This window comes from Rutidosis leptorrhynchoides, chromosome 6, assembly GCF_046630445.1.
Source record: "Rutidosis leptorrhynchoides isolate AG116_Rl617_1_P2 chromosome 6, CSIRO_AGI_Rlap_v1, whole genome shotgun sequence".
Taxonomy (NCBI): domain Eukaryota; kingdom Viridiplantae; phylum Streptophyta; class Magnoliopsida; order Asterales; family Asteraceae; genus Rutidosis; species Rutidosis leptorrhynchoides.
The window spans coordinates 340,043,941-340,055,503 of record NC_092338.1 but is presented as its reverse complement, the minus strand read 5'-3'; the positions used below and the strand labels follow the sequence as shown (position 1 = coordinate 340,055,503).

Sequence of the window (11,563 nt, the reverse complement as noted above, 5' to 3'; positions counted from 1 at the left end):
TAGATAATTCACGCAACCGCAACCGAACTCGAGGGACTAGTTTCGCCAAGGGAGCAAAGATGTGACTAGCTTTTGACTAGTCAACACCCATCTCCTTTCATTTCTATTTTCCATTTCCATTTTCTTTTAACACTTCCACATTTTCTTTCAATTCTCCATTACAAAGATTCATCATCCAAATCAAATCTAGCAAGCTTCAATCTAAACAAATTACATATTTGGAATCCTTGCAACTTCCTCTTCGATTCCATACTGATTTTATTACATTTGGGTAACTTTATAAAATCACTAGATTTTGTGTTCTTGATGTTTTTAACTTATAAAGTTGTTAATTAGTGTCTATGGCTCAAGTTTAACATGAATATATGATCTATATGCTCGATCTCGTTGTTTTAGTGTAACTAGCATGAACATGAAAAGTGTGTGTTTGATTTTGAGTTTTGGATGATTTAATGTTGTTGTTATGATAAAGTACAAGTATTAAATGTGTTCCTAGTATCACTAGCTTCAATTCGATGTGTAGGTTGCTTTAGAAAACTTCATGAACTTGATTAGTGATTTTGGTGGAATTGGGTTAGGGTTTGATGAACTTGAAATGAACCTTTGATGCTTTGAATGACATGAGATGTTATTAGTAAGTATTTAGTTGTATTGTATGTTTAATTATCTTCAAAACGGCGTATCACATATGTGCATTTAATTCCCGAATCATGATTGTGCATTTATGAACTTGAACATTAATGATGAGCATTAATTGAGCATTTAATTTGGAAATTCGGTTGTTGCAAATGATGTTTTCGATTGGTGAAATGTGGTTAGTTGTATTCCTTGTCAAAATACTTTTCCAACGATATAAGATACGCGTTTTAAGTGTTTACGGTTCGTAAATTATGTTTGTTTGAAGTTTGGCTTGTTTGGAACACTTGAAAACTGCCAGACTTGCTGAACCGAGAAATGGAGCGGCGCGCCAAAACCCCGCGCGGCGCGCCGTTCTGGACTGTCCCAAATTCTTTTGATTTTTACGTTTTCACCCCCGCTTACTCGTAACTCCGATTAACATGAAACTTGGCCGACATGCTTATATATACTTTCTCATCATGGAAAAATTGTCGGATACCCGACCCGACCCGACCCCGTTGACTTTGACTTTGACTTTGACCAAAGTTTGACTTTTGTCAAACTTAACCAAATATTTATGCGATCGTTCTAACATGCTTCTATACTTGTATCTTGCATGAAACTTGACAATTTGATCCACATGCTATGTAATCGAGTCGTAACGAGCCATGGGACTAATTGAACACTTTGACTGACCGTGTTTATCGATATTGATACAAACCTATTTGTTTAGGTCAAGACTAGCATTCGTTTTTGCACACGTTTACTTGTTGAAGTACTTATACCTACGTGCACACAAGGTGAGATCATAGTCCCACTTTTACTCTTTTGAACTTACGTTTGGGATGAGAAAACATAAACGTTTCTTTTTACTAAGTGAACACAAGTACAGGAAAACAAACATTCTACATACGAGTTGAACAAAAATCCTCAATTCGATTATCATTAGTTACACTTGCCGGGTGTAAGCGAGAACTTATGTTATATGGCCATATGGGTTTGACAAACCCTCATTCAAACGGTTCACTACCGTTTACGAATGGAATATATTTTCGAGAAACAGTGTATGTTCTAACACTATTGTGATGGGGTTCTATGGAAGGAATGTTAAGCATTGATAATTGGGTGCTCGTAAATTTTAACTTTTGGAATGTATTACTATTATTTCGATGTTACAAATCTTGTGATTCACTTGTACTTACTTACTTAAACCTATGATTTCACCAACGTTTTCGTTGACAGATTTCTATGTTTTTCTCAGGTCCTGGAACGTTTTGTGATACATGCTTCCGCTCATTTTTTTGATACTTGCTTGGATGTCGAGTATACATGCATACGTGGAGCGTCTTTTGGCTACTTTCAAATTGTGTCGCATATGTTTCATTTGTACTTTAAACTTTGTAACGTAACTAGTTGTCGAACTACTTTGTAAACCTTGAAACATCTTTACTTTTGAAATGAATGCGACATACTTTTGGGTCAAACGTTGTTTTAAAGACTTATGACCACGTAACGGGACCTAAGTAGACGGCGCCGTCAATGACGATTTTGTCGGGTCGCTACAAACCTAAGGCAACTAGTACTAGATGAAGCACACAAAACGAGGTACTCAATTCACCCAGGAAACGGGAAAATGTACCACGATCTCAAGAAGTTCTATTGGTGGCCTAATATGAAGACAGAAATTGCTACTTATGTAAGCAAATGTTTGACATGTGCCAAGGTCAAAGCTGAACACCAAAAGCCATCAGGGTTACTACAGCAACTGGAAATTCCTCAGTGGAAATGGGAAAGAATAACTATGGATTTCATTACGAAACTGCCAAGGACTGCAAGTAGTCACGATACTATTTGGGTGATAGTTGATCGCCTCACTAAATCAGCTCACTTTCTACCAATAAAGGAGACAGACAGTATGGAGAAATTAGCACGCCTATATTTGAAGGAAGTAGTTTCCAGGCATGGTGTACCTATCTCCATCATATCTGATCGTGACACCCGATTCACATCACATTTTTGGCAGTCATTACAAAAAGCATTGGGAACTCGATTAGATATGAGCACCGCTTATCACCCACAGACAGATGGTCAAAGTGAAAGAACAATACAAATATTGGAAGACATGTTACGGGCATGCGTGATTGACTTTGGAACCAGTTGGGATCGACACTTACCGTTGGCAGAATTTTTATACAATAACAGCTATCATACGAGCATCAACGCAGCGCCATTTGAAGCACTTTACGGTAGAAAGTGCAGATCTCCTATCTGTTGGAGTGAAGTAGGAGAAAGACAACTTACTGGACCAGAAATTATTCATGAAACCACCGAAAAGATCATTCAAATACAACAGCGATTGAAAACGGCCATGAGTCGCCAAAAGAGTGAATTGCTACAGTGAAAACGACTTTGCTACAGTAAACACTATTTGCTACAGTAAACACTATTTGATGTCGACGAACTAGCAAACAAAAACGGATAAGGCGGCGATGCGATCGCATGGCAAAAAACACTGAAAACTCATGCCATCGCATGAGCTACAGTAAATGGAAAAGTAATATAAATATGTCAGTTTGCTCGACGAGTTTTACTTAAAAATATTTCTTCTCTGTAATCAATATTTATATTTAAATTATAATTATAATTTTAAATTTAAGTTTAATAATAATAAGGTACATACGAGGGTATTTTTAATTCGAGTTTCAAACCGCTTTAAGCTAAGGAAATATTGGGTATTGTTCGGGGTATTGTTCTTGAATCCAAGGCCAACCATACAGTCGTCTACCATCATTACGTCTACGCAATTTGCCTACAATATTGAGTCTCAATATTGAACTGTGAGTTTATAGTCTCCCTTTTTAAATACTTTAAATATTTTTGGGCTGAGAATACATGCAATTTATTTTAAACGCAATAAGACATAAGTACATACTAAATTCTACACTGAGTTAAACCGAAAATCCCTTAGCTTTGGTAACTAGTAGCTGCCAGTACATAGGATATGAACTGGTGGGCGCGAATAATTGTATATGGATCCATAGGGCTTGACATCCCCGTCTTAGCTAGAGCGCTAGCCTTTTAACGGACGTATGTTATTTGAGTTTATGACATGTTGGTTTGCGTGTATTAAAACGAATGGGGTAATTATCATTATAACGTTAAAGTTTAGTTACCAGGGTGCTCTGTTACGTAGAATCTATTGATAAAGTTTTGATGAAATCTTGTGGTCTATCTTTATATACTTATGACTTGAGCAATTAAACCTATAACTCACCAACATTCGTGTTGACTTTTTAGCATGTTTTATTCTCAGGTCCTTAGACTGCTTCCGCTGTGATGTGCTTGTTGCCTGCATGGAGTCTCTCATGCTTTGTACAAAGTTTATTGCATTCAAAATAAAACTGCGTTGTGTAATAAATAATTGGACTGTGATGTCAACCTGTAAATTAAAGACTTATGTATTTTGGGGTTTTGCTTATACCTAAGCACTCGCCCACATGTTTATAACTTTCTATGTTTAGAAAGTCACTTATTTTAATGAATGCAATATTTTATCAAAACGTATCATATAGAGGTCAAAACCTCACTGTGGAATCAATGATTAACGTGCCGCGTCAATAGCGATTTTGACGGGTTGTTACAGATAGTGTTTTAGGTTCATCTTTTAACAGAATGTATGTGAAACAATAACTAGTTTTTCAAATTTTGTAGTTAAATACACTGGACAAAATTTTAAATTTTTTACTTTTATTGTTACAGAATACAAATAGTTATATACAATTACAAGTTATCATGTTCGATTACTTGTGCGCCTCTCCACTCCTCACCAGGTTCGATCGTGATGGGAGCCAACATTGAAGCAGGGCCTGTACAGATAAAGTAGTCGTTCCCATATTTTTGAGACAACGATCCAGGACTCGACAAGTAAATATCTTCAAAACCGATTCTTATTATCCTGAAGAATAATTCTCTTCCCTGAAAATACATATAAATATTCATACCAGTTTAATAAATAGATGCAATAGCATAACATATTCACACCCAAATGTTCCTTTCTTGCTATTTCTAAGCACTATAAATGGGCATAATATGACTTTTAATCCATTCAAGTTTTTTTTAAAGCAAGTGCTTAAACTGAGTTTATACTACTTGAAAATCCCTTAAAACACTTGTAGTGGTCGCATATCATAGAAAAAAAGATTTTTTCAAGGAAAGCTCTTAGGGTTGTCGTAAAGGTGTAAAAAAGACTTGCACTCAATACCTGACATGTAAAAGTCAAAATTAATCACTTTGTACAACACAATAATGCATCTTAGCGACAGCCTTTCTTAGAAAAATCCTAGAAAAAAAAACTAAAAAAAAAAAAACGGATTTGGATTCTTTTAGCAGTCGTGAAACCAGATCAACAATCGTGTGACTAAATGTCCAAATTTTCATAAAACGAACGCAAAATCATATAAAATGTACCTGATCAAGAGTCTCAAACTTTGAAGGAATGGTATTATAGAACTCCTTTACTCTTTCATCAAGAGGAGTTGCATAAACTCTACTAAGTTTATGCTTCAAAATGGTAATGGGTACATCTTGCACACTCCAAACTCCTGTTTTTTTCTCGGGTTCATATCCAAAAGCAAACAAACCGGGATCCTCTGCCTTTAAAGCTTCAGATGGCGATAGAATCTCGAATTGAGAAGATAAAGGAGGGTGCGTGCAATACGAGCAACCTTTAAGTCCATCAATTGCGGTTCCTCCTCTTTTGTTGAACTTGAGATGACTAAGTATTGCTGTTTTTAGATCAACAGGTTTGCGCCCGTTGTTTTTCACTATAACTGCGGTTGCCATGCTTAGCGCATAGAGCGAGATCACATAGGTTATGTCAAGTGTTCCACTACTAGTGCAACTTAACTCTACCTGTTAAATATAATTGTAGGTTATAAAGTTAACATCTTTTTATTTTTTAATGTAAAATACTACTTAACTTCAGTTTCAGCTGTATAATATACACAATATAATTTACCATCTCTGTTTTATAGGCCAAAAGATGTGTGAACAATCCATCAGCTACAACAAACTACTGTATCAGTTAATGTATCACTTAGAGATAGAAGGTGTACTGTATATATTCTTTGTTGACTGTCTTTAATAATAGTTATAGTTAAAATTAGTCAATTATAATTATAACAACTTATGTTACTAGCAATCCTAGTTTTTTTTTCATAATACTAATGGCTAATAAGTTGTATAGTTAAATTGTTGAAGCTAAAATGTTGTAGAGGTGTAAATGAATCGAGCTAATCCTGAACTACTCGAACTCGATTCGTTAAAAGCTTGATTCGAGCTGAGCTTTAACGAACTCGAGCTCGAGCTTGAACATACTATGAATATACTATAGAGATCGTTTAGTAAACGAACTCCAACTTCTTATATCAATATCGAGCTCAAACACATTCATGAACTTAAACGAGCTTTTCCTTTAATATACATTGATTTCATTTTTTATATTTTGGATTCGTTGAGGAAACCTCATTAACAACCACCACATTGGGTTCCACCAGCAAGTAAAACTCCTGGGTAACGAGCCCCCGAGCGACGAGACCCGTAACCGGATGAATTGCGCATATTGGCGCCCCCTCCGGTCAAGAGCCCATTTTAATTCGATCTTGGACGTTACCAAGATTCGAACCTGGATCTCCTGATTCATAGGGAACTCTGTAGCCACTGGGCTATGCCCAGATGGTTTAATTTCATTTTTTATTATTAAAGAGTAATATATAGAATTATACAATAATAACTATTAAAATATATATAATAAATAATTATTTAATACTTAAAATAATAACAGTAAATCTTGTTATATTTTCTATAAATTACACAGAAAATAATATTAAATATGTATTATGATTTAATTACATAATAATAAAAAATATAATATCATATAATTAACAAGTCAAGTTCGAGCTTGTATGAATTTAAACAATATCCGAGATCGAGCGTAATATTTTAACGAGCCGAACTTGACCCTTTTAACTCGAGCCTCAGTTCGAATCTGAACTCGACTCGGCTCATTTTAACCACTTTTTATAACATTCTTAACATGTACTAAAGTAATAACTAACCGTACCTGAACAGCATCAATCGAATCCGAATCAACATCTTTAACGACCCATTGCGATAAATTAATAGCATTAGTACTACTTTTTGAATCATTACTAGCATTATTAATCGCTAAACCGATTCCGCCTTTTGCACTAGAAGTAGTGTACAAAACCTCTTCATAACCATCATCTTTCCAGTAAACTTTAGGCTTATAAGAAGTCACATGAGCATTGCTCAATTGAACTTTCAATGAACTACCATTTCTAACACTAAGTTCAGCAAATTGTGATCCGTCTAATTCCAAGAATTTGATTCCTTTACGACCGAATTTCTGATCAAGTGTTTCGGTTAACGGAACAGATTGAGTTATGGTGGTTGGAGCTGCTGATGCTTTTGGAATGAGTATGGTTGGTTTTGGAAGAGAAATAGATAGAAGAGAAGCTGTAGCCATGAGATTGAATTAGATGATAAAATGAAAGAATTGTATTGTTTTAGTTGGGTTTATTTTAAAATTTCCAGTTTTGTTCCCCTCAAGTTATGAATCATAACACATTACTACCCGGAACTATGAAAGTTTGTTAACTAGCAAGTAAAAATTGATTGATTTAATTTTCAACCGTTTATTTTCTAATTTAATAATTGATAATTGATAATGTGAATAATAATTACTTATTTATTTATTTATGTAAATGTAAATGGTTAAAACTTTAGTTTTGTATCATTCGAATTATGTATTCAGAATTATTATTAAATAACTTATTATCAGCGACCTTTAATTTATTCACATCTTGAACTATTTAGGACATGTTTTATCAATCGGACCTTAAACCTCAAATTCTCGCGGGCATCCCGACTTGTATTAATAATGTTTCGTGCTAATAACATTTCGTGTTCATAACGAATCGTATTGTTAATGTTCCCACGCATTGAGAGTTTGGTTAAAGAATTGTGTTATGTTTTTATTGTATAACAAAAATTTTGTTGACAGTGAAAATACAAAAGTAAGCAAATATTAGGCACGTTTGAGAAACAAAATTACCATACGAAAATTAAAACATGCTAATTAAAAAATTATCTTGTGTCTCAAGAATGTGTCTCAAGAAAAAGCAGTCCAAACATTTGGCAATTCAATTAATGGGTAAAATTAGTAGATTGCTATTTTGATGATATAATGACTAGGTAATATTATTCTTTTTAAGTGGGTAAATATGTTATATATAAAGGTTTAGCATGAACATATATGATATAATCATGTTTAAGTGGGTAAATATGTGATTATTAATTTTAGGAAGGATATATATATGATAAAATCCCATTATTAATAATCTTATTAAGACCAACTAGTTGTTAAATACCCGCGAATTCGCAGATTTATGAAATGAATTTTGTAATAATAAAGTATTAAGAGAGTCGTTATTCATACACAACATAGTTTGATCTCAATATGTGAATTGTAAGTAATGACTCATTCGTAAATATGACTTACCAATTTGTAACTCGGGCACACCAGCTTCTTTTTATGACAAAACTCTAACCAACCACCGTAGTCATGATCATTATTCAAAAAATATATGGGTCAAAATGAGTACCAAAACTGTCTAATTGTACCACATTGGACAAAAAAAATTCCTTAACCCAACCCTCTTGACCCACCCCATTTGGCCACCATTAGTCTATACTATTTCCCACCATTTTTTTATTAAGAAAAACTTTAGTAAGCAATCTTATATATACAGGCAATATATACATATATACATTAATATATTTCATCAACCTATCAAAGTCATTCAAACATCCCAGATTTAGAATTGATATAGCATAACATTTTAAATACCATAATACAAGATATTTAGTTTGTTCCCTTGCCACCAGTCCGTCGCTTACTACATGCATGTTTACATATTACATGATACTTTATATTAATAAGTTAATTAATAATGTTTATGTTAAGCAAAGACATGGGGTTAAACAAAACCATACATATGGTTTCACCTTGACACCACTATCGTTTTTTTTTCTCACTGGAACGAACTGCAAACATAGTCTCGAAATGATCAAGAAGCCCTTTAGGTGGACAAGTTCGAAAATTAGGGACCACTTCTTCATAAGCACACCAAGGATGTTTTATTATTTTCAATTGTTAACCCATCAGGCAGGGCCGTCTTGTCAAATTTATGGGCCCTGTGCGATAAATAAAAGTAGGCCCTTATATTCACAAAAATTTCAGTTATATAATAATAAAGTTTAATGATACTAATAAAGTCATAATTACTGATATGCCTGAATCGGACGGTTTATTTATGCGATGTCGTTAGGTTGCAAGATGTCGATACGAACTTATCAACAGAGTTTTAAATTTATATTTTGCTGGGCCTAAATCTATTATTCCTTCCTATGGGTTAGCAAGGGCAAATATAACCTAGGGTCGTTCTTTGAGCGGTCGAATTTGAAACGAAACTTATTCAGATAATTTAGTGATTAAGATGGGTTTGTACACAATTTAGTATCCAAGACTAGTGGTCAGGTACACCTTGTGTGGAGAGGCAGGATCCTTTTGGTCCCAATAAATTGGTGACTGTTCGGAAAATCCAACAACCAAGTCCAATCGGTTTATTCTAGACACCACTTTTATCCGGAATATCAAATTGTGTAAAGGCTATAATTGGGTTGATTTGATTTGTAACTGTATTAAAAATATTAAAGCAATATAATTAAAATAAGCTAACTAGCATGCAACAGCTAAGGACAGAGAAAACGTGGTTCACCATGATTTAAGATAACGTAGTGTCGGGATGATTGTGAGACACTCACTGAATAGATATACCTTGGTGTAAACACTAGATTCCCTATTAATTGATTTCTCGATTAGCATATCACGAGGAACTAGGCTATCATGATTCTGACTGGATGGACTATGCTCAACTCCCGACGCTTTATCCGGTTTAAGGATATAGGCGGCCCATCTTGGATGCAATGCATACCTTGGGCGCACGTAGCATAGCCATATATATATATATATATATATATATATATATATATATATATATATATATATATATATATATATATATATATATATATATAATATCTAACCTTTCTTAACACCTTAGTGTATCACCCAAGTGAGTGGTTGTGATTGTATTTCGAATTCCTTTCTGTCAATGGTTTGGTAAAATCTAAGAGTTTGTAGACAAATTAGAACCTCTGATAGTTCTCAGTCATCCTTAAAGATTTATAAGCTTAGTTTGTATTGTAGTGCGTAAATTCCCCTTTATGATTTAAACCAGCCCTTATTTAAATCTACCCAATAAATCCCTTAGTTATCCCCCATGTACTATACTTATAGTGATTCCATAGCTTCTAACCTTGACCATGCTCAAGTGGTCCTAAAGTACATCAACACTGTACTGTACTGTTGCAACAATATTTCCTCAAGTCTTATACTCTTGACCAATGTCTTGATTTGGTCCTACGATAATTCCCCATGTACTTTATAGTATTTCCGATGAGTTTATACCTTGACCAATGTAAAAACACAGATAATTAATTACCTTATAATTGTCGACTTTATAAAAGGTTTTAATCACGTCTATTGGTGGAAGGACGATAATAACGAGGTTTAATATCATAGATAGAAAGCGAATACAAAACGATAATCATCCCTAACTAACATTATTAAATCATGGTAAACAATCAAGCAATTACTCACACATCATGGCAACAAACATTTATAATATTAATAAATCACAAACATCGAACAAGAATATTATAATAAATTAATAAAAGAAAGAATAGATATTACCGAATAATTTCGGCAGAATAACACTTGAATTTCTTAATAATATCCATAGCGTTACAATGTTTGATATCTTCTACTACTAACTACATACTAATCTCTTATTGATCACTAGAGAGCGACAATAGAGAGATAATTATTTTCCTAATCTCTGTACTTTTCTCTCTCTAGAATCTAGAGAGAGAAAGTAGAGAGAGAACTAATCTCCTACTAATCACTAGAGAGCGACAATAGAGAGATGTTTTAGAGAAAGAAGTGAGAAAGGTGTGTGTTGAAATGGTGGGATGTGCCACCTATTTATAGGAAGGCTTGATGGTAAAGTTGTAAATAAATGGGCTGAAAACCCCCTAGCAAGTGGGACGGCAGGTGGGATGCATAGGGGGTTTCTCTAAACCCCTGGCAAGTAGGACGGCAAGTAGGACAGCAGGCAGGATGATGGAAAATGGTTGGCAAACGGCTGGCAGGTCGTATGGCAAGCCGTTTGGCCAGGCAAGCCGTTTTTGGTGCCCGTTTGCTGGCAAGCCATTTTTCATTGTGAAAACCGTATGGCGGCCTGGATGGCAAGCCGTATGGCTTGCCTGATTTGTTGTTTTTGCTGGATCGTAACTGTGACAACTCGGAAATTTCCGACCAAATTTAAACTTTAATCTTTATATATTCCCGACACGATAAGCAAAGTTTGTAAGTTGAATCTCAAGAATTTTAAACAGTGTTCATACACTCATTTAACCTCAACCAAATTCCAATGATTCACGAACCATTATATGAACGAATATGATTATATATGTATGTGTGTATATATTATAACTTGAAAACATTAACAAAGTATTAGACGTATAATACTTTACATAAACGTATTTGTTTCTTAATATTTTTAAATAGTTATCGATGGAATTAAAAGATATACCAAATGATTGATTTATCAGATACATTGAATTATGATTACGAGTCTCTGTTAAGAGGTCCACTTTGATTTGGGAAACCTTTCTTTACGATATTCGGAATAAATAGTAAAGTGAGCTTCGAATAAGGACAAAGTGTCATGTAGCAAGA

General features: G+C 34.2%; 1 protein-coding gene across 1 annotated transcript; it reads right to left on the bottom strand.

The window, feature by feature from the left end:
* Positions 1-4,345: 4,345 nt before the first annotated feature.
* On the bottom strand, positions 4,346-7,165 carry LOC139852947 (photosynthetic NDH subunit of subcomplex B 2, chloroplastic). The gene is made up of 3 exons (XM_071842298.1): positions 6,740-7,165; positions 5,086-5,529; positions 4,346-4,593 (listed from the first exon to the last, which is right to left on the bottom strand). Exons 1-3 carry the CDS (start codon positions 7,163-7,165, stop codon positions 4,399-4,401), a joined length of 1,065 nt encoding a protein of 354 aa, XP_071698399.1. The 3' UTR covers positions 4,346-4,398.
* Between the last annotated feature and the right edge of the window lie 4,398 nt (positions 7,166-11,563).